The 26,988-nt window shown below is 52.8% G+C and overlaps 1 protein-coding gene across 6 annotated transcripts in view; it reads left to right on the top strand.

Moving 5' to 3' along the window:
- The window catches only part of Sptbn4 (spectrin beta, non-erythrocytic 4), a 75,044-nt gene that overhangs the window by 19,495 nt on the left and 28,561 nt on the right, over positions 1–26,988 (top strand). For 3 of the 6 annotated variants that reach the window (XM_021251700.2, XM_004874206.4, XM_021251699.2), the window contains 16 exons: positions 73–164; positions 757–837; positions 2,478–2,593; positions 4,318–4,430; positions 4,520–4,707; positions 4,781–4,898; positions 5,153–5,311; positions 6,046–6,348; positions 7,524–7,674; positions 10,946–11,891; positions 13,249–13,386; positions 14,373–15,123; positions 16,411–16,613; positions 20,535–20,625; positions 24,013–24,159; positions 26,359–26,622. In XM_021251700.2, the coding sequence (XP_021107359.1) occupies positions 73–164; positions 757–837; positions 2,478–2,593; positions 4,318–4,430; positions 4,520–4,707; positions 4,781–4,898; positions 5,153–5,311; positions 6,046–6,348; positions 7,524–7,674; positions 10,946–11,891; positions 13,249–13,386; positions 14,373–15,123; positions 16,411–16,613; positions 20,535–20,625; positions 24,013–24,159; positions 26,359–26,622 (3,861 nt within the window). Of the gene's footprint in view, positions 1–72; positions 165–756; positions 838–2,477; positions 2,594–4,317; positions 4,431–4,519; positions 4,708–4,780; positions 4,899–5,152; positions 5,312–6,045; positions 6,349–7,523; positions 7,675–10,945; positions 11,892–13,248; positions 13,387–14,372; positions 15,124–16,410; positions 16,614–20,534; positions 20,626–21,677; positions 21,742–21,830; positions 21,968–24,012; positions 24,160–26,358; positions 26,623–26,988 lie in introns of those variants that run through there. The other 3 variants (XM_021251701.2, XM_021251702.2, XM_004874208.3) reach the window with 3 other exon arrangements.

The raw sequence follows: 26,988 nt of genomic DNA, 5'->3' as shown, positions 1-26,988 counted from the left end.
GTGCCACAATGGTCAGTGTCCCCCAGCCTCAAGCCCTACCGGTGTTGGTAGCCATGTTTTGTGCCTTTGCAGATTCAGGTCATCAGAATTGAGACTGAGGACAACAGGGAGACACGCTCAGCCAAAGACGCTCTGCTCCTGTGGTGCCAGATGAAGACAGCTGGGTGAGCACCGCCTCCTCATGGGCAGGTGGGCCCCCAGCCCTCGGGTTTCCTTCTGGGACAAGAGCTTAAGGAGGAGCCCATGGCCTGACTCAAAATTTATTTCTGAAGCTGATGAACAGGCAAATAAGATGTGTCCTGAAACTTCAGGGCCCTCTGGAGAACAGTCCCTGTGGGGCAGGAGTGGGGGTAGGGAAGGGGGCCAGGGACAGGGTGGAGGGGACTTGGTCTGACTCATCTTTCTGGGTGGGCTGTGCATCTGTTTCTCCATGCGTCTGTCTTTACCTCTGTGTCTGCTTTTCCTTATACCTATCTTTCTCCTGGCTCCGCTCTCCACTTCTTTCCCTCTCTCTTCTTCTTCTCTTCTTTCTTCCCTCCTGTCTCTTTCTCTCTCCCCTCCTTTCTCTCCTCATCTCCTTCCTTCCCTTCTTCCCTTTGCCTTTTCTCTTCTCTCCTGTCTTCATCTTCCATCCATCCTTATCTGTCATTCCTATCTCTTTCCGTCCATCCATCCATCCTGCTACATCCTCCCTCCATCCCTCTCTTCCCTCTTGACTCTTCTATCTGCCCCTCCATTCCCCCTCCCCACTGCCAGTTACCCTGAGGTAAACATCCAGAATTTCACCACCAGCTGGCGGGATGGCCTGGCCTTCAATGCCCTCATTCACCGGCACAGGTACCAGTTGGCCCGGGCAGCAGAGCCCTGCCCTGCCCACCCCCTGCCCTGCATCCCCTCAGCTGCACACCTGTACAGGTGCTATGCACAGACGACACACACAGAGGACCCTTCTCTTCATCTCTACACACAAATGCATGCTTATTTCCCTCCACAGAGGTGCCCTTCGCATTTTCACACAGGTATGCTCACCCGGAGAGACTCCTGTCCAGGCCACATACCCTGTGCACCCACAGTCACATGTATGCCCACAGGTGCAGCTACATGCAGCCTGCATCTGCTGCTTAGATGTGTTGATGCCCCAGGCTGAGAAGCCCATGCCCCAGGGGTCTCCATGCTGGTAGATTTTCAGCACCTCCTATCCAAAAGGCCTACCTCAAGGGATGTCCCTGGAGCCCCTTCCTGCCTTGCACAATCACATGTTCATACCTCAGGACCCGGTGTCCAACTGCTGAGGGTGGGACACCCAGAAAAATGACACCCTCATCGTAATTACTCACATGACAGATTGGAACAACTGAGGCCCACAGGCTGACAGGGACAGGATCAGTTGTCGCAAGGCTGGGGATTTGGCTCAGTGGTTCTGCTGCCTGCTCTGCAAGCACAAGGACCTGAGTTCGATCCCTGGTACAAAAAAAAAAAAAAAAAAAGTAAAGGGAAAAAAGTTATAGCAGAAGCAAAGAGCCAGCTTTTCCTGGAGTGGGCTGTATACATGTGTATGCACACAGCGAGACCTACACCTACACCCTGCCCAGCGCATGGAAACCCACAAGCTATCACAGGGTCATGCGAACACTAGCTGACAGTTCCCATGTGCTTTCTATATACCAGGCATTGTTCTAGTGCTTTCCACAGAGTCATTTCATATTTAGTGACCCTACCAGGCACTTGCTATTATTATCCCAATTTCACTGAGATACAGAGAAATAAAATAGCTCACCCAGAATGATCCAGCCAGGATGTGACCAAGCTGGCCTCAAGCCCTAATGGGCTTTAGACCTCACAATTTTTTTTTTTTTTTGATAGTACCAGGAATGGAACCCAGGGCTTTTTCACTGAACTACATCCCTGGACCTTTAAAAAGTTTTAAAAAATATTTTGAAGCAGGGTTTTGTAAGTCACTAAGTTGCCAGGGAATGGGCTCAAAGTAGGGATCCTCCTGCTTCAGCCTCCCAGAGTGCTGGGGTTACAGGTGTGCGTCACCACACCCAGCTTGGACATCACATTTCTAACCACTACATAATACTGTACATGAACTCACTCGAGTAGACACATGTGTCAAAAGTCCATATTCTCACACAACAGACACGAGGGCTATACATGTATTGTTGGATCCCTTTACAGAGAAAGGCACAGGCAGGCACCATGTGGGCTCGGCTCTCCACATGCTCTCGTGCACAAGGCCTAGTGATAAATGCACACTCATGCATTCCCAGAAGCCTACATGCCTCAGTCCCTCTCACTCACACGGCAACATGTGTGCTGCCCAGCCCCACAGCAGCTGCACAGCTTTGCCCTCGGCTGGGTTATGCCCTTTCCTACTCCTGCCCGGGTGGAGCTCAGACGGGGATGTCTTTTTGCCCATTTGGCCCCTGGGAATGGAGCCCGTCTGTGCCTGCCTGCTCTGTGCCCCTGCCCAGGCCCGATCTCGTGGACTTCAGCAAACTCACCAAGTCCAACGCCAACTACAACCTGCAGAGAGCCTTCCGCACAGCAGAGCAGCATCTGGGGCTGGCTCGTCTGTTGGACCCTGAAGGTGAGCCCTGCATGACCCCAGCCTGGACTCCCAGTCCCGTGGCCGTCTCAGACTCAGTTCCATCCTACCCAGCACCATCAAGTCCCATGGCCATTCCAAATTCCAGCACCCTCCCCAAACCCTTCCTCTTCCTCATCTTCTACCTGGCTCCCTTTCCCTGAGCATCTGCTGTGTGCCAAACACAAGGCTGGGAATGTTAGCTCAGCTGTTCCCATTCATCCTCACAATAACCTGGCTGGGTAGAATTTAGCAGTCTTTTTGTCTTTGTTGTTTTTTGTTTTTTGAGACAGGATCTCGTTATGTAGCTCAGCCTGACCTTGAACTCACTATGCAGCCCAGGCTGGCCTGGAAATCACAGCAATCCTCCTGTCTCAGCCTCTGGAGTGCTGGGATTACAGTCATGCATCACTATGTTTGGCTGCAGCCTTGTTTTAAAGAGATGGAAATGAAGGCTCAGGGAAGTGAAGTCAACTTGCCCAGCATCCCACTAAACTCAACTCTGGAACTCATGGTCTCAGTGAGCCCTCTGCCTGGCCTCAGAGCTGTATCCTGTGTCAGTTCCTGGCACATAGCACATGTTAGTGGATGTCAGTTTCATGAAACAGTGAAGAATAAGGGCCAAGAATAGCGTTGTGGCTGGACATGGTGGCATATGCCTGTGTAACCCCAGCACTCTGAGAGGCTGAGGCCAGAGGATTCCAAGTTCAAGCCAGGTATGGGCAACTTAGCAACTTAGCCAGACCCAGTATCAAAATAAGAAATCAAAAGAGCTGGGGATGTAGCTTGGTGGAAAGCATCTGAGTTCAATTTCTAGTATTGCCAAAAAAAAAAAGACTAATGTTGTACATTCAATGAGTAATTTAAATGATATCAGAATTCATTGATTTGTTGAGGGCCTTTTTTCTGCCAGTCTGTTCTAATCAGTGTTCCCTGGAAGTAGGAAATATGGTTATCCTTACTGTAACAATGGGGAAACTGGAGTTCAGAGAAATTATATTCATTTTCTAAGAATATAGAGTAACTAAGTGGTTGAACTGAGATTCAAGCACATGCTACCTTCAAAGCCCCAGTCCTTGGCTTCAAATCTTAGACACCATTTGTACAGTTAGTGGATATTTACTGAGCTCCTACTCTGTGTATTAGGAATAGCAAGGACCACATTTTTGGTTTTTGGTGTTTTTTTTCCTCTGGTACTTGGGATTGAACTCAGGACCTCGTGCTTGAGAGGTAGGTGTGGCACCACTGAGGTAAATTCCCGGCCCCTGGACCATGTTTTTAGTTGGTCATGCGGCTCTCAGTTTCTAGATAATAACTTAATCACTTCACTAAATATATAATCATAACTTGTGATATCTTCTGAGGAGGAAATAATATAATGTTAGGAGATAGAATAACATGAGGAAACCATCTAGGCAGGGTGAACAAGGAGGCTTACTTGGGGAAATTTGATGTGAGTGCTGAATGGGAGTTAGGCACACAAAAGAAGGAATAGTGTTCCAAACAGTGAAAACAGCACATGCAAAGGCCCTGAGGGGAAAAGAAGAATGGTGTGTTTGAGAAATTATAGATTTTCTATAGTTTATACATGTCAGGCACTATTTAATCCCATAAGGTAGATCCTCAGTGCACAGGTAAGATACTGAAGAATATAGTGGTTGTCTTACCCAAGATCACACAGTCAGTAAAGGTCATGCTCATGTTCCCCCACTTCCCTTTCCCCCCAGATGTAAACATGGAGGCCCCAGATGAGAAATCCATCATCACCTATGTGGTCTCTTTCTACCACTATTTCTCCAAGATGAAGGCTTTGGCTGTGGAGGGGAAGCGGATTGGGAAGGTATGAAGAGCCAAGAAACAGGGTTAAATGGGAACCTGGGGGCCAGCTGAGGGTACATTGGGGCTGACCCCACCTTCCTCGCTGGTCAGGTGCTGGACCAGGTGTTGGAGGTGGGAAAGATCATAGAGCGCTATGAGGAGCTGGCAGCTGAGCTGCTGGCCTGGATCCACCGCACCATTGCCCTCATCAGCAACCAGAAGTTTGCCAACTCCCTGAGTGGGGTTCAGCAGCAGCTTCAGGCTTTCACGGCCTACTGCACCCTGGAGAAGCCCGTCAAGTGAGACCCTTCTGGGGAGGAGAGTGGTAGGTGGAGACCCAGGGACAGTGCTCCTGAGCTTGTGTCCCTTCAGGTTTCAGGAGAAGGGGAACCTGGAGGTGCTGCTCTTCAGCATCCAGAGCAAACTACGTGCCTGCAACCGTCGCCTCTTTGTGCCTCGGGAGGGCTGTGGCATCTGGGACATAGACAAGGTCAGTTTGGGACATAGAGGAGAAGCAAGGTTTCTTTCTGGAGTTGTATTGGTTGTGCACTTCTGAAGGGAGCCTTTCATGTTGTAGACTTTATGGGTTGGGTATTCATTCTGGCCATTCCCCAGCAGTAATATTACAACATTTTTGCTAATTTTCCTAAGGGTTCTGTGTATACTGGGAGTGATCTCAGAGAAGCCAGGGCCATAAAACAATGGGAAGTTGTTGGAGTCTGACTGTTTGCTCAATTTCCCCAGGCATGGGGCCAGCTGGAGAAGGCAGAGCATGAGCGAGAGGCTGCCCTGCGGGCTGAGCTGATCCGGCAGGAGAAGCTGGAACTACTGGCCCAGAGGTTTGACCACAAGGTGGCTATGAGGGAGAGCTGGCTGAACGAGAACCAACGCCTGGTCTCCCAGGTATGGGAGTAGGGCTTGGCTCTGGGAGAAAGGGAAGGAGGGCCGGGCTGATGGCCCTGGGACTAGAAATGGAGATTTGATCTCCTAAGCAGCAAGTTGTATGAGTCTCCTAGGTGACAAGTGAAGGTGGGAAGGGAGTCCTCAGTAATTGGTCTACTAAGTGATTGGTGGGTGAGGGGAATGGGCCTGATCTCCAGGATACCAAGGAAGTGAGGCTGTTCTCTGAGCTACTAGAGAGGACAGAATCAGTGTCTTCAGAATAGGAGGAGTCTTTATTTTCTTATACGACAAGGGTGGTTGTATTTGGTGTCCAGGGTAACTCCTGAGGATAGAATCAGTTTCCCAAGTAACAATATGGTAAACCTTATTCCCAGTCTCCAAGACAATGGAAAGACGGGGCTGTTTTTTGGTAACAAATATAGGGTTAGAGATGTAATGGGAGGGTGAGACTGATCTCCAGAGTAACAGAGAAAGTGGGTTGGTCTCCAGGGTAACAGGGGAGAGAGGACTGGTCTCCAGGGTAACCAGAGAAGGTGAGACTGATTTCTAGGGTGAGTGGGGAGGGTGGGACTGGTCTCCAGGGTAACAGGGGAAGGTGAGACTGATTTCCAGGGTAACTGGGGAGGTAGGACTGGTCTCCAGGGTAACTAGGATGTGGACCTAGTCTCCAAGGTGACAGGTAGCAAGTGCACTGCTGAGGCAACATGGTGAGTGTCTATGCCCACACTACACAGGACAACTTTGGGTATGAGCTGCCAGCAGTGGAGGCAGCCATGAAGAAGCATGAAGCGATTGAAGCAGACATTGCAGCCTATGAGGAACGGGTACAGGGTGTGGCGGAACTGGCACAGGCTTTGGCAGTTGAAGGCTACTATGATGCTCGTCGGGTGGCTGCCCAGTGTGACAGTGTGCTGCGCCAGTGGGCCTTGCTGACTGGGCTGGTCGGTGCCCGGCGAACCCGGCTTGAGCAGAACCTGGCCCTGCAGAAAGTCTTCCAGGAGATGGTCTACATGGTGGACTGGATGGAGGAGATGCAGGTGGGGACCAGAGCAGGGGTGGGGCCCCAGGAGGACTGGGAGGGCCATAGACCCTGAACAAGAACAAAAAGGTGGAGGTTGAGGAAGAAGGGGAGAGACAGAAAGAGGTAAGGAGGAATCCAGGAAGACCAAGAGAGTGAGCGAGCAAGAGAGTATGAGAGAAAGGTGCAGGGATAGACAAGAGAGGCAGAAAAAGAAAGACAATCTGGGCATGGGGGTGCACACCTGTAATCCAGCTACTCAGGAGGCCAAGGCAAGAGGTTCACGAGTTTAACCCCAGCCTAGGCAACCTAGTGAGACTCTACCTCAGAGTAAAAATGAATTTAAAAGGATGGGATGTAGCTAGGTAGTAGAGAGTTTATCTAGAAAGTACAAGACCCTGGCCTCAATCCCCTGGGGTGGGGAAAAGGAGAGAGAGAGAGAGAGAGAGAGAGAGAGAGAGAGAGAGAGAGAGAGAGAGAGAGAGAGAGAGAGAGAGAGAGAGAGAGATACAGACACACGCAGAGACAGAGAGGGGCAAAGAGACAGGGAGAGAGGGAGAGAGAGACAGAGACAGACAGACAGAGAGATAGAAAGATAGGGAGAGAAGGAGAGACACACAGAAAGAAATGGAGAGAGACAGAGAGAGGGAGAGAGGGAGAGGGAGAGAGAGAGAGAGAGAGAGACTGATTAAGCCAGAGAAAGAGAGAGACAGTTTGAGGAAGAAGAGAAATCAGAGATAGCCAGAGAGGCAGACAGGAAGTTGACAATGGAAATCTCTGTGCCTACACATGAGCAGATGAAGTCTATCTGAGAAAGAGAGAGCCCTACCAGAGATAGATGTATACAGAGAGGGAGACAGGAAAGATAAAAGCAAAGAGGACAGGGATGCAGACAGGTAGGAGTAGAGATACAGATTTGCAGGGGTAGAGAGAGATGCAGGGAGATAGAAATGTAGGCAGAGAGAGGGAGATACCATGCCAGAGGTAGACCCCAGAAATGTGGAGAGGGTGAGAGATGGACAGATTCAGGGATGGAGAGAGAGGCTGACTCACATGGGGAGACCAAGACCAAGACAAAGCAGAATTCCGAGCAATGGTGTCACCTGGCAGAGCGTTAATGGTATGTGTGTGGGGGGCCTGGGGCAGTACCGAGGTGTGTTCAGTGCTGTCCACTCCCCACCTCACTCCCTGCAGGCTCAGCTGCTGTCCAGGGAGTGTGGGCAGCACCTGGTGGAGGCAGACGACTTGTTGCAGAAGCACAGGCTGCTGGAGGGGGACATTGCGGCCCAGAGTGAGCGTGTGAAAGCTCTCAACACTGCAGCCCTGCATTTCTCCCAACTGCAGGGTGAGTCTGAGGATGGGAATGGGGTAGGGTCTCTCAGGGCTGGTGCTAATACAGGCAAGAATGACTCCTGAGACAGAAGGAAAGAGTGACCTCCCTGTCCTTGGAGGTATCTAAGCGGAGGCTCAGATTACAGTCCACTGAGGAAATCATGGGGAGAATTAGTGACCACTCAACTTCTTTCTGCTTTGAGATGCTACAGTAATTAGTAATTAGATTCTACAGTTCAATCTCAGTAGCTATCATTTCAAAAACTATATAAGGGGCTAGAGATGTAGTGCAGTGGTAGAATGTTTGTCTAGCATGTGCAAGGTCTTGGGTTTGATCCCCAGCACCGAGCAAAGAAAACCCACAAAACTATGTAAGGTAACGGGTAGTCAGGGGTTCTTTAAGGGCAAGTGATAGAAACTTAATTCAATTGGCTTAGATAATGAGGGCTATTGGCTTGGTTTATGTAATTAAAATGTCCAGGGAAGACAGTTTGACTTCAGGCATGGCTGGACCCAGGAATGGTTCTGTGATGCTTTTTATTTTTATTTTTTTCTGGTACTAAGAATTGAACCCACAACTTTTGCATTGCACTGAGTTACATCCCCAGCCCTTTTTAAAATTTTTTATTTGTTTCTAGGTGCTTGAGGCAGGGTCTCTCTTTGTCACTAAGTTGCCCAGGCTGGACTTCAATTTGTGATCCACCTGCCTCCATTTCCCAGAGTGCTGGGGTTATAGGATCAGTGTACTTCTAAGACTCCATCTGTCACTGTCACTACTGTCTGTGTGGGTATCATTGTTGGACATTCCCTCCCAGCAGCCTAACAGACTCAAGAGGAAACAAGGCCCTCTCCTCCCAATTGTTCTGACAAAAGTTGCAAGGAACACTTTCATTGGCCCACTGCAGTTTCCGTCTCCATTGCTCAGCCAATCATTGTGGCCTCAGACCATGCAGTGATCTCATTGGCCACACCAATGGCACGTCCATCCGGTGGCTAAGAGTGAGGTCAGCCCCCTCCAAAGACAAGGACTAAGAAAGAGGAGTGGGAACCCCCTACTTTTTGCACACTCCATGGGGAACCCAGGGGCATCTCAGTAAGAGTTTTGAGGAGCTTGTTGGTAGGATTTGGGCTTATGTAGGTGCTCTGTAGGATGATTCCATGTAATGTAGTGTGTTTTGGTGTGAATGGAATGCTCTCAGGATGTGGAGAGAATTAGATTAATTAGATTATTGAGCATCTTGATTTTAAGCTTTTTCTTTTTTGAGTGGGGGAGGGTGCTGGGGATGGAACCCAGGGCCTTGCATGTGCTAAGCAAGTGCTCTGCCACAGAGTTACCTGCCCAGCCAATCTGAATCATTTTCACCTAGATAGGGGGAGGAGCAGAGGGATGCTGTCACAGTTAAGTGGCAGCAGTTATTTGCCTCAGCTGTGCAAAGGGGACACACGGTCACCTTAATGGTGTGCACTGCCACCTTTATTTATTTATTTATTTTTAAATTTATTTTGGTACCGGGGATCAAACTCGGGTCCTTGCGCTTGCGCAGCAGGTGGCAGAACCACTGAGCTAAGTCCCCAGCCCCAACTGCCACCTTTATTTTGTTGATGCCCACACATGATTGTGCAGTAGGCTTGCTGTTGTCCTGTGGTCACAGAGTGGCCTTGATGATGTTCTGCTGGATTTCTGGTGCTCATCAGCTGGCTGTGAATTCTGACAGCAGTCAGGGCAGCTTTTGTCCTTCTTACTGCTGAGGACACTGAGGCCCAGGCCACAGAACTTGTAGGGTGATGAGGAAGTTTCCCACCCTTGTGGGGTCACAGTTTCCCTTCCAGCTCCCAGTGGAGTGTCAACCTTGGCTCAGCCCCCTCTCACCTGCATCGCACCCACAAGGTAACCACTGGGACCCCTCCTTCACATCAGGGCATGTTTGTCCCTGGAGGCTCCCTGTCTTCTCCTCCTGAGACCCCAGCTCCTGGGGACAAACAGTAGTGCCAAGAATGCAGCAAAGTGGTCAGTGTGGGGTGCACATTACCATGGAGATGAGATGCAGTGCTGCCTGGGAAGTAGTCTGTTATATGATTCCTGAGCAGCTTCTTCTTAGCTGATCTTAGGCATGCTGCTTCCCTTCTCTGAGCCTCAGTCTACTTCTCTGTAAAATGGGGCTAATGAGGATATTAGCACCATAGGGTGGTTGTGAGGATTAAGTGACATCACCAGGGACTAAGGGCTGGTTACATAGAAGATTTTTGTTGTAACATTGATTCAGCTGGACACCTTGGCATTGGAGTCAATATCAGTGAATGCCTAGAACTACAGAAATCCTGCATTCCACCTAGGGTACTGTTGCTCATCCCCCACCCCACCCCGGAGAAATCCATTTACCTTATGCCTCAGCATTCACACACACACACACACACACACACACACACACACACAGACACAAAAGTTTTGTTTTGTTTTTTGAGACAGGGTCTTGATATGTAGCTCAGTCTGCGCTTGAACTCACTACGTAGTCCACACTGGCCTCAAACTCATAGCAGTTCTCTTGCCTTATACTCCCAAATACTGGGATTACAGGTGTTCCCCACCACAAGCATCCACAAAGTTTTATAAAACAATACAGTACTTCTCCTTACCTTGTGAGTTGTATTCTGATTTTGTTAATTCGTTCTGTTCCAGTACAGAAAAGCTGATTGTAACCCACTAATTTCACAATTCTTTAGTCACAAACCACAAATTGAGGAAGGTGAATTATTTCAGGGACAAAGAAAGTTCAGGTCACCACTGGGGTTACTAAGGCAACAGAGGAAGAGAGGCAACCCAGAAACAGGGCTTGTGAGCAGGAAAGTTTCATTTGGCCCAGTTTTTGCAGAAATGAAATTTACAGTCTAACATGCGGATTTGAGATGCTCAGAATCCGTTCATCATTCAGCCTTTTGTCACCCTATTCGCTAGGCTTCAGCTCCGGGCTCCACCCTGTGCTGGGCAGTGATGGGGATGCGGTGTGACAAAGAAGCCCCTGGCCCTGCCTGCAGGGAGCTTCCAGTCCCTGGAGGAGACCAAAAAGGCAGAGACATTCCGGAGTAGTCAGGCTGCGATGGGGCAAGCAGAGAAGCCATGGTCCAAAGCAGGTGCTTGCTCCAGCCTTGGGGTGTCAGGGAAGTCTCCCTGGAGGAGGGGACTGTGACATGGCACCTGATGAAGTCAATCCAAGGACAGTGTAGGTAGCCCGCACCACCTTCTCTTGGGCCCGTCACTGACACGGGATCTTACCCTTCTGGCCCAGGCTACCAGCCCTGCGACCCGCAGGTCATCTGCAACCGCGTGAACCACGTGCACGGCTGCCTGGCAGAGCTGCAGGAGCAGGCGGCGCAGCGGCGCGCGGAGCTGGAGGCCTCACGCAGGCTGTGGGCCCTGCTGCAGGAGCTGGAGGAGGCGGAGAGCTGGGCACGCGACAAGGAGCGCCTCCTGGAGGCCGCGGGAGGCAGCGGCGCGGCGGGTGCGGGAGGGGCCGGAGCGGCGGGCGGCGCTCACGACCTGTCCAGCACCGCTCGCCTGCTTGCGCAGCACAAGATCCTGCAGGGAGAGCTAGGCGGGCGGCGGGCGTTGCTGCAGCAGGCCCTGAGGCGCGGCGAGGAGCTGACTGCGGCCGGCGGCTCCGTGGGTGCCGGCGCCGAGACCGTGCAGCAGGCGGGCCTGGCGGAGCGCGCGACGTGTGCACGGCGCCGCTGGCAGCGGCTGGAAGAGGCGGCGGCGCGGCGCGAGCGGCGTCTGCAGGAGGCGCGGGCGCTGCACCAGTTCGGCGCCGACCTCGATGGGCTCCTGGACTGGCTCCGCGACGCTTACCGCTTGGCAGCCGCCGGCGACTTCGGCCACGACGAAGCGTCCAGCCGGCGCCTGGCGCGCCAGCACCGCGCGCTCACCGGGGAGGTGGAGGCGCACCGGGGACCCGTGGGCAACCTGCGGCGCCAGCTAGCGGCACTGGGGGGCGCCAGCGGCGCCGGGCCGCTCGTGGTGGCGCTGCAGGTGCGCGTGGTGGAGGCTGAACAGTTGTTCGCCGAGGTGACGGAGGTGGCCACGCTGAGGCGTCAGTGGCTGCGGGACGCGCTCGCCGTGTACCGCATGTTTGGCGAGGTGCACGCTTGCGAGCTGTGGATCGGCGAGAAGGAGCAATGGCTGCTCGCCATGCGCGTGCCCGATTCGCTGGACGACGTCGAGGTGGTGCAGCACCGGTGAGCACAGGCTTGTGACACTGCGGGTCCCCTTCCTTACCGCACTCAGCCTTGCATTTGTTGGTTCAGCAGTTCCTGTGTTGGCTCAGCTGGGATATGGCTGATTTAAACTCGGCTTTACCCTTAGCCAGCTTTGTGATAGTTCTGCGGCTTGCCCAACCTCTGAAGCTGAGCTTGCCCATCTCTAAAATGGGGTTGATAACAGTCTCTAAGCCACACGCTATGGCAAACAAAAAATGAGTTAATATATGCAGAACTCTTGGCAAATTCCTGAGAGCACAGGAGGCATTCCAAACGCATTTGCTATTATGAGATTTCTATTCATCCCGCAGGAAATCACCCACCTGAGTTCTTCCACAGACACCCCAGCCTGGCCCAGCCCCTGCACGGATGTCACTTCCCACCCTTGTCACTTTTGCATCCCTCACCTGTTTGACCCCCTCCCCCATGTCACACACTGGTTTGTCTGTTGGCTGACTTGATCGTGAGTGTTACATTCTCAGGAGAACAATGCCTGCCCACCCTCTGCATCTCTCCTCTGAGCTAGTTACTTGTCCATGGATTTGCTGAGCACCTGCTCCATTCTAGGCTTTGTGCTGGGCACAGTTGGAAAAACAGCCCTGCTCCTCATTCTCACTGCACCCACAGTTACCTCTTTGGGGTTTTTTTGTTATTGTTTGTTTGGTTGGTTTTGGTACTGGGTATCGAACTTGGGACCTTGGACTTGCCAGGCAGGCAGGGGAACCACTGAGCGAAATCCCCGGCTACCTCTATTTTAAACAAGGGAAGGCCATGCCCAGCTTTAAAAAGATCTCCAGGCTGTCATGGTGTGGGGGTGTTGGAGGGGTGAGGGTGGTGGCTGGGAACTCAGGCTGCTGGGCGGGAGACTCAGGGGGGACAAGTATGGACTAGAGTGGGAGCCAAGTGGACAGGCCATGGGGGCTGATGGGTTGGGGCACTTGGCCAGAACCAGGCCCAGGGCTCAGGCCTGGGGACAGTGGGGCTGTCCTGAGCTGGGGACCCAGGGCACACCAGGCTTGTGTGAAGATGGGGACCCAGGACCTTAGTCACAGTGAGTGTGGGAGCCCCATGGAGGAGCTTGGAGACAGGTTCAGGAGAGAAGATGCAGAGGCCATGGGTTCAGGGGTGAGGACGGAGGCTGTGGGGATGGGTGAAATGGCCCAGGGAAGGTGTAAGAGAAATCCCAGAGGTCCTGGGACAGAGCACGGAGGAATCTAACATTTCAGCTGCCAGCTGCAGAGGAGGAACCAGCAAAGGAGCCTGAGAAGTGAGGCTGGAGAGTAGAGCCAGGTCCTCAGTGCCCAGGCCTCTGAGCACCTCCTTCCTCCTTTCACAGATTTGAGAGCCTGGACCAGGAGATGAACAGTCTGATGGGCCGTGTGCTGGATGTGAACCAGACAGTGCAGGAGCTGGTTGAAGGAGGTCATCCCAGCTCAGATGAGGTGCGATCCTGCCAGGACCACCTCAACAGCAGGTAGGTGGGACCTGGGGGTGGAAGTCCTTCCTGGTATCTCACACTAGTTCTTCATGTCATTCCCTTCTGCCTTCACTCCACCATGGACATCAGAGATGTGCGATCAAACCCCTGAGATGTTAATGGCTACTTGAGAAATCAGCAAAGACTTGGCAAAAATGGCAGTAGCCAGAGTTAGGGGTGATGTGTGAATGATGGAAAGCAGTGTGTTTCAGTGGGCTGTTGACTGATTTTCCAGAAAGGGTTCACTGAGTAATCCACTATCTCCCAGGAGTTTTTCCAAGCACTTAGTATACCTAATTAATCTCCCAATATCTCAACTTTGGTAGTAAAGCTTCCAGAATTTAGAGCTCTTTAAGAACAGTAGTAAATTCCTGGGCATGGTGGCACATGCCTGTAATCCTAGCACTCTGGGAGACTACAGCAGGAGGACCGCAAGTTTGAGCACAGCCTGAGCAACTTAGGGAGACCCTGTCTCAAAACAAAACATTTAAAAAGGGCTGGTGGAAGAGTCCCACTAGCTTAGACAAGGTGTGCCAGGAGTCCAAAGTCCCTTGACTGGGTTCAATCCCCAATACCAAAAAAATAAAAAAGTGGCACTCCTTTGTACTTTGGCAGATCTTTCTGATATTGATTTAAGAGAAGACAGCTGGACTCTAAGATCTGGTTTGTTCATTCTCTGGCATGTGGCCTCTGGTAAACTCCACTGAACGCCAGGACAGAATGAGAGGGAAATGGCAAATAGCACACTAGCATGATGAAGGTAGCTTGACCTCACTTGTGTTATGAGAGCGCTCCTCTAAGCAAATGTGCCCCCAAGCTTCAATTTTACAGAGGCAGAAATGGGCTAAATGAAATAAAATGACTTTCCAAGGTCTTACAGACACTGGGTGGCCAGGGACTGGATTCCACCCTGATTGGGCAAGTCCCTCATGCTCAAGAGAAGTCCTTATCCTTCTCAAGTCGCCTTCTTCCCTCCTGAACAGATGGAACCGCATTGTGGAGCTGGTAGAACAGCGCAAAGAGGAGATGAGTGCGGTGCTGCTGGTGGAAAACCATGTGCTGGAGGTGGCGGAGGTGCGCGCCCAGGTGCGCGAGAAGCGGCGAGCGGTGGAGAGCGCTCCACGAGCCGGTGGCGCCCTGCAGTGGCGCCTCAGCGGCCTAGAGGCTGCTTTGCAAGCGCTCGAGCCGCGCCAGGCGGCTCTGCTGGAGGAGGCAGAGCTCCTGGCTGCGCGCTTTCCTACTCAAGCGACGCGGCTGCAGCAGGGCGCCCAGGAGCTGGGCGCTGAGTGGGGCGCGCTGGCCAGCTCGGCTCAGGCCTGTGGCGAGGCAGTGGCGGCGGCTGGGCGCCTCCAGCGTTTCCTGCACGACCTGGACGCTTTCTTGGACTGGCTCGTGCGTGCCCAGGAGGCGGCAGGAGGCATCGAGGGGCCCCTGCCTGGCAGCCTGGAAGAGGCGGACGCACTGCTGGCGCGCCACGCTGCCCTCAAGGAGGAGGTGGACCAGCGCGAGGAGGATTATACGCGCATTGTGGCAGCCAGCGAGGCGCTTCTGGCAGCTGACGGCGCCGAGCTTGGCCCAGGCCTGGCACTGGACGAGTGGCTGCCACATCTCGAACTTGGCTGGCACAAACTGCTCGGCTTGTGGGAGGCGCGTAGGGAGGCTCTGGTCCAGGCGCACGTCTACCAGCTCTTTCTGCGCGACCTACGCCAGGCGCTGGCTGTGCTGCGCAACCAGGTGCCCAGTGGAGGGGCTGGGGGTGGCGGTTTAAGGCCTGGGGGGATTGGAGGGAGCAGGGAAACACGTGACCACGGGTTTGCAGCTTATCTAAGGCGGGTGAGAGTGTGTGTCTGGGGGGCATTTTTCCAGACAAGTAGGATCATCTAATGTATGTGGAACTTAGAATTGGAGAATTATGCTGGGTTGGGTGGGGTCCTCCTGGAGGTGACAGCTGTGGACAACCCCAAATGAGTAGTGTTCAGATCTTTACTGGAGTGGCTCCCTGGGTTGTGGATTAGCTGGAAGAAAATAAGAGTGTGAGGTTGATTGGTGAGGCTTAAGTGGGGGTCAAGAGATTCCTAGGGTAGATAATAAAGCATTAGGATTAGGGAGGTAGATAACAGGCCGGGGGCCAGTTACTGATTATAATTGCATGTTGTGCGTGTCTAAGTTAACACTTTATCTTTCCCATTGGAGAGGATGACTGTGGAGTCCCTGGAGAGGGTGACTGTGTTGCACTTTGAGGACCCAAGTGCAGTGGTTATCTGGGGACTGCTGGTCCAGTTTGGGGTGGCTCTGGCAGAGGAGCCAAGTTTGAGGATTTGGATGATAGAACTCCCAGTTTCCAGATTGTCCAAGAGCAAGCGCCAAGGTTTGGGGTTATCATCAGAGGTGACCGCCTGTGCTGGTTACTTAGAGGAAGGCTGACCCAGTTTGGGGGTGCTGAGCGAGGGGTAATCGAGCTCTCTGATCATGAGGTTACTAAATAAGGAGCTGAAGTAGCCTTGAGACCCATTTTACCAGTGAGAAAACTAACCCCAGAGAGGGAGAGAAATTCCTTGAGGTCATACAGCATCCAATTCAGTTTTCAAATAACCAGATTGTCCTGAGTGTCCCTTCTATGCCAAGCACTATCTTGGTGTTGGGCACATCTCAGAAAAAAAAAATCACAAAATCTTACCCTCATATGGCTGGATCCAAGTGCACGTGTGTGTGTGTGTGTGTGTGTGTGTGTGTGTGTGTGTGTGACAGTAAACAAGCAAACATATGTCAGATGTATGCTATGAGAAAGAGCAAAGCAGGGTAAAAGAAGTGAGAAACCCGGAGAAAGGGAAGGAGCCAGCCACGGGACTACCTGAGAGGACAGACTGCCATGCAGAGGTACCAGTACGAGCAAAAGCCCTGAGTCAGGACCCAGGGTGTTCCACGGTAGCCTGGGGAGAAGGGCGGTGGCAGCCTGGTGGGCAGCCTCTTCCGAGTCCCGGCATCCAGTGGCGCTGACATGTGCGTCCTTCCCTTTCCCAGGAGGTGGCGCTGTCTGGTGCGGAGCTCCCACGCACCGTGCAATCGGTGGAAGAAGCAATCAAACGGCACCGGGATTTTCTCACCACAATGGAGCTGAACCAGCAAAAGATGCAGGTGGCAGTGCAGGCTGCGGAAGGCCTGCTGAGGCAGGGCAACGCCTACGGGGAGCAGGCCCAGGAGGCCGTGGCCCAGCTGCTGGAGAAGTAGGTCTCCCAGACCAGTGGGCACAGGAGGGGGGCCTCAGCAATCGGGAGGGTGGGAGAGGTCGGGGACCCCCTCCTTCCATCAGTTTTCTCTGCTCCTCTGATTTTTACTTAATTCCATGTTGTTTTAGATTTGACTTAAATGGCTATTTTGTGACCATACCAGGAGGTTGTAAACTCAAACGATACAGAGGGATGGAGTTGACAGGTTTCTCCTGCAAGCCTGCCCTCAGCAGGAGAGAGCTGGACCTGTGGTTCCATGTGATCATGTTGACCTAGGTGTCCCTGCATCTGCCCAGCTGTGCTGGGCCCTCTCAGGAACCCTGAGAGCTCTCCAGATCTCACAGCTAGAGGCTAGGCACAGGGTGGGTTCTGGCTTTCCAGATGGGGTGGGACAGCCCCTGCCATGGTGGTTGTCAGATATTTTGACTAAGCTCCTGCCTGACCTATGCCACCCAGTTCTATAGGAAGTGCATCTGTGTGTCTGACCTTCATGCTTTTCTTGCATCTTATTCTCTGCTCTGGTCACCCTGTCTCCACTGCCCTGTTTGTCCTTGCACTAATCAAGCAAAGCCATTTACTAAGCATCCACTGTGTGCCATCCCTGAACAACACAGTACCACTAGCTGGGCACAGCAGCACACGCCTGTAATCCTAGCATGCTGGGAGGCTGAAGCAGAAGGATCACAAGTTCAAGCCCAGCCCAGGCAATTCAGCAACTTGGTGGGAACCTGTCTGAAAATAAAAAATTTTAAAAGGGGGCTGGAGGGGCTGGGAATTTAGCTCAGTGGTTTTGTGGCCTGCTGTGCAAGCACAAGGACCCAAGTTCGATCCCCAGTACCTATAAAAATAAAAATAAGTAAAAATAAAAAGGGGGCTGGGGATGTAGCTCAGTGTGAAGGCCTAGGGTTCAATTTCCAGGATCACAAAATAATCAAACAAACAAACACCAGCTCCATCATTGTTCTAAAATTCCAGTCCTCATGGAGGGACCTTTCTCTAGCTTCCTTCAGATCCAGCTCATTCTGACTCTCATTATCACTGTGTTTTGCCACTTGGTTAACCCAGCTTTCTCCTCTCTCCCCAGCTTTCCTGCTTCTCTGCAGGATGATTCCGACTGGAAGGGGCCCAGCATCCCCCTGTCTTCCTGTCCCCCAGTGGCAAGCATATCCATCACTTCACTGCCCACACCCTTGAGACCTCCACGTGGCCCTTACTTTCCTCGGGCATTCTTGTCCCCAGATACATCTGGGCCTGGGCTGGAGACATCTAAAGGAAACCACACTGGGGATCGAAGCCCTGAGGATTCCCAGGGATGGGCTAGTCCAGGCCTGGACCCTTCCTTCCTCTGGCCCACATTTCCCCAGCACCTGCATCCGCCAGACTCTGCAGAGGGGCCCAAGGGACTATCATTTAATGACTCATTCATCCCTTTCCAGTCATTCATTAATTGCTCCTTTCATCTTACTGTTATTCCCTTGGTCTGCAGTCCATTGAAGGACATTGAGCAGAGCTGTTTCGGGTCCTGTACGGGGCAGTGCTGGACACACAACAGTGACTGGGACAGAGCATGACTCCTGCCTCACAGAGGTCTCCTGTTACCTGACAGATGACCCAGAGGGGTTGGGGCCAGGGTGAGAGAGGGACAGGCAGAGGGGTCTGTCTGGGATGGGTAAGTGCAAGGGGCTGTGGGGACCCAGAGTGGGTGTCTGCCCCAGTTTTGGGCTGGATGAGATGGGGACATGGCAGAGACTGAGATAGATCCAAACCGTGTATTTCTCCCAGGTCCCAGTCATTTCCTTGTTCTGGGACAAATTTCCCTCCCAGTGTGAAGGATGGGAAGGGGGACAGAACCATGCAGAGCTGGGGGCTGGGACCCCGGAGTGAGTCAGGGGAAGGTACTGCCAGCTTCCACTCCCAACCTCTGAGATTCAGGGCAAGCCACAGTCTCTGTGTCTCATCTTGTCCAAAATGTGGCCCAGCCCAAGGTGCAAGGGGCTGTTAGCTGCATTTTGCTGGTGAGGCTCAGAGAGGGGAGTGGAATGGATCAGGATCCCAGCTAAGATGTGGCACAGCTGGGACAGGAACCCTCTTGCTCCCTCTGCCTCGCAGAGAGGAGGGTTATTCCTCATCCTGAGGACTGATGCTTCACAGTCTGTCTGCTGAAGGCTCGGTGCTCTGAATTCGGAGGCATTTCCTACTTCCTAGGCCTGGCCTCCATTTACTCCTCTCTGGCCCTTCCTGCTGCATCTTTGTTTGCCTCTGGGTCTCTCTGGAAGTGTCTCCCACACTGTCTCTTTGCCCCCATGTCTATGTCTGTCTCTGCTTCCATTTCCTGGTAACCTGCTCTGTTTTCCTCTCCCTCTATCTTCATGGCTGTTTTTCCTTCTGCCTCTCTCTTGCTCTTTCTCAGACACTTTAATTCTCTTTCTCTCATCTCTCTTTCTCTGCCTCTGGGTCTCTCTTGCTTTCATTCATTCATTCAACAAAAAGAAATTGAGCACTAACTATGTTCTGGGCCCTTTTCTAGGGCTGAGAGATAGATACAACAGTGAACAAAACAAGCACAAATCTCTGCCCTCAGGAAAGTGACGTCCAGTGCAGAAGACAGACAAGACAAATAAGGAATGTAGTGGATATTGTAGAAGCGTGTTGGATACTGTAGAGTGCCAAGGAGGAAACTGAAGAAGGAAAGAAAGTCAGAAAGTGTTGCAAAGGGGAGGGGAGAATGTCACCTTATAAAGAAGGTGACATTTAACCAGATGTTGGGTAAAAACCATCCCAGGCAGAGGATAGCCAGTGCCAAGGCCCCAAGGTGGGAGCTGATTGTCTTAGGTACACCAAGAAAGCCAGTTGGGTCATGGCAGAGTGAGGGGGAAGAGTGGGAGGTGAAGAAGCATTTGGGAAAGGCTGGGGTGGTGCGTGCACATGTGTGCATGTATGTACTCATGAGCGGGTGTGTGTATGTATGAGTGTGTAGGGCCTGAAGATCAGGAAGGACTTTGAGAAAGACCCTGGGGAGAACAGTCTCATTCTTGACTCTTGCTGCCTCTATGTTGTCCCTTTCTCTGGAGGTGACAGGACAAGCATGCCCCTGAGCTGATGTGGGGTGACTCCTACCCTGGGCCTTTGGGCACTGGGCCCAGCACTACAGGCAGGAGGCCAGACTGCCTGGGGTTGGGGTGATGGGCCGGGTACATCCCATCAGTCCACTGAGGCTGGGGCCTGAGCCCCCTGTCTAAGTACCACCCATCTTCCCTGTTTCTCCAGTGCTGTCTCTCCCTATTCCTTGGTCTCTGCCCTCCCTCCAACTCAGGTGCCTCCCTCTGTCTATCAGGCTGTGTCTTTACTGGTGGTGCCTTTTTGCCTGTCTGTCCCTCTGAGCTCTCCCAGCGTCGAATCCTTCTGTCCAGTCCCCCCCACCTCCTCTCTTTTCTGTCTAAAGCTCTCTGTTCCTCTTTCTGTCTCTCTCTCTGGCACTCCTGCTCAATTTCTTGTCTCTTGTCTCTCCCCAGTACTCTCCTTCTCTGAGTCTTTTTCTCTTTGTCTCTCTGGCTCTCACTCTCTGTGGAGGTCTCTATCTTTTTTGTCTGTGGACCTGTGTGTGTCTGCTTTATCTCTCTCCTTGGTCTTTTTGGGGTTTTTTTCCTCTGCACATATGTCTGTCTGTCTGTCTTTGTCTAGGTGTCTGTATCTCTTTCCAGGTATCTCTGCATGTCTTTCTCTTTTTCTGTGTCTCTCTCTGCCTCTCTCAAGCCCCATCCCTGATTCTGTCCCACTGTTTCTTCACCTCTCCCCACCTTCCCACCTTGGTCTCTCCTCCTCCTTTCCCCACCCCCACCAACCCGATGCCCTCATAGCCCTGCCACCAGGGCCTCCCCACTCCTGGGCCTCTCCCCAGCCTTCTCTCCCCATCCCCAGGAGCCAAGAAAACCAGCTTTGGGCCCACCAGTGGATGCAGAAACTATATGACCAGCTTGGGCTGCAGCACTTTCTCCGAGACTGCCATGAGGTAGGAACTCCAGCTGCGCTGGGGACAGTAATATACCCTTTGGTAGAGAGGGAAAAGCTCCCCTGTAGGGGGGGACCGCCCCGTCTAAGTGGGTCGCGAGGCAATGCTCACTGCACCGCTAGGAGGCGCAGAGCCGGTTCTCAGTGCGCATGCTCTCCAGGTCCCTGTCTGCCCACGCGGGCTCGGGGGAAGGAGGGCGGGGCTCCGGGTGCCCCGGCAACGGCGCGCGTCCGCGCCTACAGGTCCCGCGAGGACGAGCGCTGATCTCACTTTTCGCTCTAGAGAGCTGGGAGACGTGCTCTGCTCGATAAGAAGGGAAACAGGATGAGGAGTTGGGGGGCTTAGGGTGGACCAGTGTCCAGGGCACGCCTCCGGTCACAAATAGTCCCGAACATAGCTTTTGCCCCTTTAAAGGTGTCCAGGAATAAAGTCCCTTCTTAAGGATGGTCTATACCAGACGCAGGGAACATTCCAAATCAGAGACCGTCCAGGCTCCCTTTCTCATTAGAGACGTCCAGGAGACTCCTACCTCCCCCCTCCGTCCCGGGTGTTCCATCGAAACTGTTCTGGACTCCAGGCACCTTAGGGATGACCCAGTAAGCGCCTTCCTGTCCTCTAATCAGAGGTCAAGCCCCAAGCACCTCCATTTGTGTGACCCTGGCTCATCCCCTGCACTCATCATGACTCCCTACCTGTTTCCTTCAACCAAAGATGATTGGGAAACCAGGTCCCTCCCCATCTCCCACCCCAGCTGTACACAGTCTGACCCCTCTCCAGTTGGCCACGCAGTTTCTCCTCATATGTGAAACAGACAAGGACCTCCATACCCTTCGCTCACTGGAGATTGTTCTAGACTGAAGTATTGTAAGAGAGGTTCCAGGTCTCCCATGCCCCCTCATGGCAGTCAGGAACCCAAGCCCCTTCTCGTTCAGGAGGCCCCTTGCGCTCCCTTTCCCCATAGTCCCCACCCTCGCAAAGCTGAGGTTGCACAGAGTTTGGGCTCCCCTCTCGTCCTTGGATTTGGTCCAGGAGCCCATTCTCCCTGTGAGATTGTTCTGGACCAAGGAGCAAAGATCTGAGATGGCGCGGAACTGCTCCCACCCAAAGCCCAGGAAGGTGGTGATTCCTCCTCCACCAGCTAGGGCCCCACAACGAGGCGGGCGCGGAGGCAGGCAGGGGGCGCGCGCGGGCGGGCGCGCTGCCGCGGCGCGGGGGCGAGGGAGGGGGCGCGCGCCCGCCGGAGCTTCAGCTGCTGCCGCCGCTGCTGCCGCCGTCGCAGTGGAGGGGCGAGTGCTTGCCCGCAAGCCGCAGGGACGCCCCACCAACGCCGCCGCAGCTCCAGGTCTCCGGGGCGCCCAGGGGAGGGGGCTGGCGCGCGCCCCGCCAGAAGGGCGGGGGAGGGGGCTGGGGCGCGTGCTCGCCGGCGGGGCCGCGGGAGGGAGGGGCGGGGGCGGTGCGGGGGCGGGCCGGGCGGGAGCCGGGACCCCCGCCCTGGGGGAGGGGCGAGGAGGCCGGGAGCTGTCCGCGGTGCTGGCGCGGGCAGGACCAGGGGCCCAGCCCCAGGGGAGGGAGGCGGAAGAGGGGGGGCTTCCACGACGACTCCTAGGGTAGTCCGGGTGGTACTTGCCGTGGCAGTAAAGGGGGTCGCAACCTCTTTAAAGAGCTCATCTCTGGGTAATGAGGGTATCAGGTTTGCCATGCGGTTGGGGGATTCTCAACCCTTTAGGGGCTTACATCTTCGGTTCTTTTGGGGTCTGTCAGCCTTGGGTGATGGGGTGAATCACTTTTAGGTAGGGGTCCCTGCTTTGAGAGATGAAGGTCTTGGATTTGTTCTAGATCTGAGGACTGACTGGGGGAGGGTCTTGCTTCTTAGGAGTCTGGCTTTGGCCTCATGAGAGGGGGCAATCACTTTAGGGGGGCTCTACTTTGAGGACGAGGCTACCATCTTCTTTAGGGGCTTTTCCTTCACTGTGGACTCTGGTTATCAATGGTCTCTCCCCCGCATGTTGGAACCTGTGAATTGAGTTGGGGGATTCAGCCCTTGGCTTGGCTGTAGTGTATGTGTCCATGAGAGCTGAGGCCTTTCTGAACCCCTGAGGAACAGATGCTCAGGGACCTGGGGTCGGGTTTGGCCAGCTTGGGATTTGTCCTTGGCTATGACTGCATTTGCCTCCCAGGACCGCTGAGCTGGAGTCTGTGATGGTTGTTTTTTTTTTCCAAGAGGGAGGAGGAGGATCTTGTGACTGGAGCGGGGAGGGGCAGGGGGAGGAGCGAACTATCCTAGGTGCTAGGTTTGGTCATGAATGGAAAGGTTCTGGCTTGGGGGACAAGTCTTGCTTTTCTTGGGGTGGAGGGTGTCAGAAAGCAGCCTGTGATAGGCCCTGTGGGGCTAGTGAGAAGCGCCTGCCCTTGGTGTTTGTATTTTTGTTGGTGGGAGAGGGGCTAGAGTTGGCTTTAGTTTTGGAGGGTTGACTTCGGAGGTTTGATGTGCTCTGCAATGGGGAGTGTAAGGCTAGATTTTAGGGCAGGCTGGTTCAGAGACCCACAAGGCAGCCTCGTTGCTCACATCTAGGGGATTGGGTTTGGTTGGGGGCTTGAGCTGGTCATGGTTTGGGGAACCAGTCTTCGAATCCCAGGGCTGGCACTGGGAAGCCCTGTGCGCTCACTAGAGGTACTGGATTTCAGTTTTAGGGCATGAGTCTACTTCTGGCTTGTAGGGAGCTAGACTTGGCTGCAGTTGGGAGGTTGTTCTAGGAGTTGATCTGGCCATGTGGTGGGGACTGAGACAAATATGCATTTCAGTCCCTCAAGAATGGGCTGAAGAGGGCCGGGGATTTAGCTCAGTGGTTCCGCTGAGTGCCTCGAAAGCGCAAGGTCCTAAGTTTGATCCCTGGTACCAAAAAAAAAAAAAAAAGAATGGGCTGAAGATCTGGAATTAGCCAAAGATCTGGAATTGGCCCTCATTAGGGAGGCCAAGACTGCACTGAAGGGTGTGAGTTTTGCTGTGGGTATGCCTGGGACTGAATTGAAATTTAGCTATTTAGGTTGGAGAGGTTGTTTGGGGGGTTGACAGAGCCTCCAGTGGGAGGAGAATGATTGGGCCAGGAGTCCTACCTTGGGGGCTTGTGGAGAGTTAAGGAGGAGGACTGCCTACAGGACAGGAGAGCCAAAGGGTTTGTTATTTGAGGACCTTTCCATTCATCTTCTGCCCAAGAGAGAGACTGAGTCCCCCCACTCCCCACCCACCATAAAGGTCTTTCCATCCCTTCCTTCCCCCACCCCATAGCCCTAGCAGCCCAGGATCTGAACCTGGGACTTCTTGGAGGGCATGGGGGCTGTTTGAGGATGGGGGGAACCGGCTGAACCCTGCCACCCTGCCCTGCACAGCTGGATGGCTGGATCCATGAGAAGATGCTGATGGCTAGAGATGGCACTCGGGAAGACAGCCACAAGCTGCACAAGAGATGGCTCCGGCACCAGGCGTTCATGGCTGAGCTGGCTCAGAATAAGGAGTGGCTGGAGAAGATCGAGAGGGTGAGGAGGTGGACAGCCCCTCTTTCCATGCCAGGGCTGGAGGCCTCACTTCCCACACCTCCCACTGCCATCCTGCTGGCCTCGCACCCTTGAACCAGTTCAAATCAGTTCTGTTTCTGATGCTAATGGTGTGATGTGAAGTGGTTCACATTACCTGTTCAAGACTTAGTTTGTCCATCTGTAAAATGGCCAGAATCTCTTCTAAATGGTGCCCATTTCCTCCTGTTTGTTAACATTTTGCTTCTTTCTTTTCTTTTCTTTCTCTTTTCTTTTTTCTTTTTCTTTTCCAGATACTGGGAGTTAAACCCAGTAAGCACTGAGCTACATTCCTAGCCCTTTTTATTTTTGAGATAAGATCTTGCTGAGTTGCCCAGGGTGGCTCAAACTTGTGATCTTTCTTCCTTGGTCATCCAAGTAGCTGAGATTATGGAATATGCCATTGTGCTTGGGCAGTATTTCACCTTTTCCTATAACCTCCACCAGGCTTCCTTCCATACCATTTGGGGTTTTTTGTTTGGTTGGTTTGTTTTTGTTTTTGAGACAGGGTCTTGCTATGTAGTTCAGGCTGGCCTTGAACTCACTATGCAGCCTATACTGGCTTTGAACTCGTGGTAATCCTCCTGCCTCAGCCTCCTGAGTGCTGGGATCACAGGTGTGCGCCACCACCATGGCCACCATTTGGTACATATAAGATAAAAGGCCAGAAAGATGGGTTAGGACAGCCCTGGGAAGCCCATGGTTAAAATGAGCTTTGAATTTCTTCAACCTTGGATTCTAATGGCTGTAACCAGCTGTGGGATCTTTGAGAATTGCGTTACATTTTTGAGTTTGCTCTTTGGAGTAAAATTAAGGACATAATGCAGCTTCTTCCTTTGGCTTTTATCCACTAAAGTATGTAACACAAAGCCTACAAGGTACCTACAAGATGTAATTACTATGGAATTGTTAGTTTTATGGCACTGGAGATTGAACCCAGGACCTTGTACATGCTGGGCAAGTGCTCTGCCACAGAACTATAATTCCAGGCTTTTAAAATTTTATTTTATGGGGCCAGGGATTTAGCTCAGTGGTTTTGCCACCTGCTGTGCAAGCACAAGGACCTGAGTTCGATCCCCAGTACCCAAAAAACACATTTATTTTATGAGCCAGGGATTTAGCTCAGTGGCTCCACTGCCTGCCTTGAAAGTGCAAGGTCCCGAGTTTGGTCCCCAGTACCAAAAAAAAAATTATTTTAGTTTAGTTTAGTTTATGACAGGATCTCACTGAGTTGCCCAGCCTGGCCTTGAACTTGTGACCCTATTGTCTCTGCTTCCTGAGTAGCTGGGATTACTCACATGTGTCACTGCACCTGGCTGTTGTTTTTAATACGCAATATATGTAGTTCTGGGTCACCAAGAATCTTGATCTCAGGTTCAGAGGGCACCAGACAGGCTTTTAAATTGTTTTTTTTCTGTTTGTTTTTGTTTTTATTTTTGTTAGACAGGGTCTTACTATGTAGTTCAGGCTGGCCTTGAACCCACTATGTAGCCCAGGATGGCCTTGAACTTGTGGTGATCCTCCTGCCTCAGGCTCCTGAGTGCTGGGACTACAGGTGTGCACCACCACGTCTGGTCCTGCTTTAAGCTTTAGATCCCAGAACATCTGCTTGCTCTGGTTGAACCCTTAGACCTAGAGGCCTGACTCTCCCCATGTTTCTAACTTAGCTAGAGACACCCACGTTGGCCTTATACCCTTAAAGGGTCATTGGTACTTTATACATGAGGGCACATAGCGAAGCTAGTCTTCTTGACTTTGAGTTTAATGAAAGTTCATTGTCTCCCTGCCTCTCTCAATCTCCCTGTCTTTCTCCCATTTCTGTTTCTCTCTTGTCTTTCTCATGGTCCTCTCCCTATGGTCCTGCCTGTATGTGCATGTCCTGTATCCATCGCTCAATGTCCTTCTATCTCTCCCCTTCCCCTTCCCATGTCTCTGTGTCTCTCTTTCTTCCTTCCCATACCATCTATCTCTTTTTCTTATCTCTCTTCCTGGGTTCCTTCCATCTCTGGGCCTATCTCTACATCCACACTTCTGTCTCCAACTCCCTACCTCTGTCTCTCTCCCTTTATCTCTTCCTGTGTCTTGTTGCCCCCTACATTTCCCTGTTGCTCCCACCACCTGCCCCTTCTTCCCTGTCTCCCACCATCTACCTGCCTGGCACAGGAGGGCCAGCAACTGATGCAGGAGAAGCCAGAGCTGGCGGCCTCTGTGCGGAAGAAGCTGGGTGAGATCCGGCAGTGCTGGGCGGAGCTGGAGAGCACGACCCAGGCAAAGGCGCGGCAGCTCTTTGAGGCCAGCAAGGCTGACCAGCTGGTGCAGAGCTTTGCTGAGCTGGACAAGAAGCTCCTTCACATGGAAAGCCAGCTGCAAGATGTGGACCCTGGCGGGGACCTGGCCACTGTCAACAGCCAGCTCAAGAAGCTGCAGGTATGGCCTGGCTGCCCCAGGGGGGGATCCCTGCACGACCATGGGCCAGATCGGGGTCAACTCCCACTGGAGGGATTCCAAACTGAGGCGATTTGATGCAGGGCTTTATTTCAAGGGTATGGAAGGGGCTGGAAGAGCAGAAAAGGGTACTGAAGTAATCTAGCTTGGAGTAACCATTGGAAGCAGCCACCACCTCTAGGACATGGGGCATGAGAGGAAAGAGTAGAGATTTATGGCCAAGAAGCAGTTGCTAAATAACCAGCATGGTGAAGGTTTCTCAGGACCCTGGCATCTATTTCCTACATGGAGAAACAAAGGTCCAGAGGTGGGGAAGTGGCTTTGCAGAGTTACAGTGACATTCATCGA

The sequence above is a fragment of the Heterocephalus glaber genome, unplaced genomic scaffold (genome assembly GCF_053883595.1).
Source record: "Heterocephalus glaber isolate CG9 unplaced genomic scaffold, H.glaber_assembly_v1.0 deba00001002, whole genome shotgun sequence".
NCBI lineage: Eukaryota > Metazoa > Chordata > Mammalia > Rodentia > Bathyergidae > Heterocephalus > Heterocephalus glaber.
The sequence above is the reverse complement of the archived record's forward strand: the minus strand, read 5'-3'. Positions and strand labels throughout refer to the sequence as shown.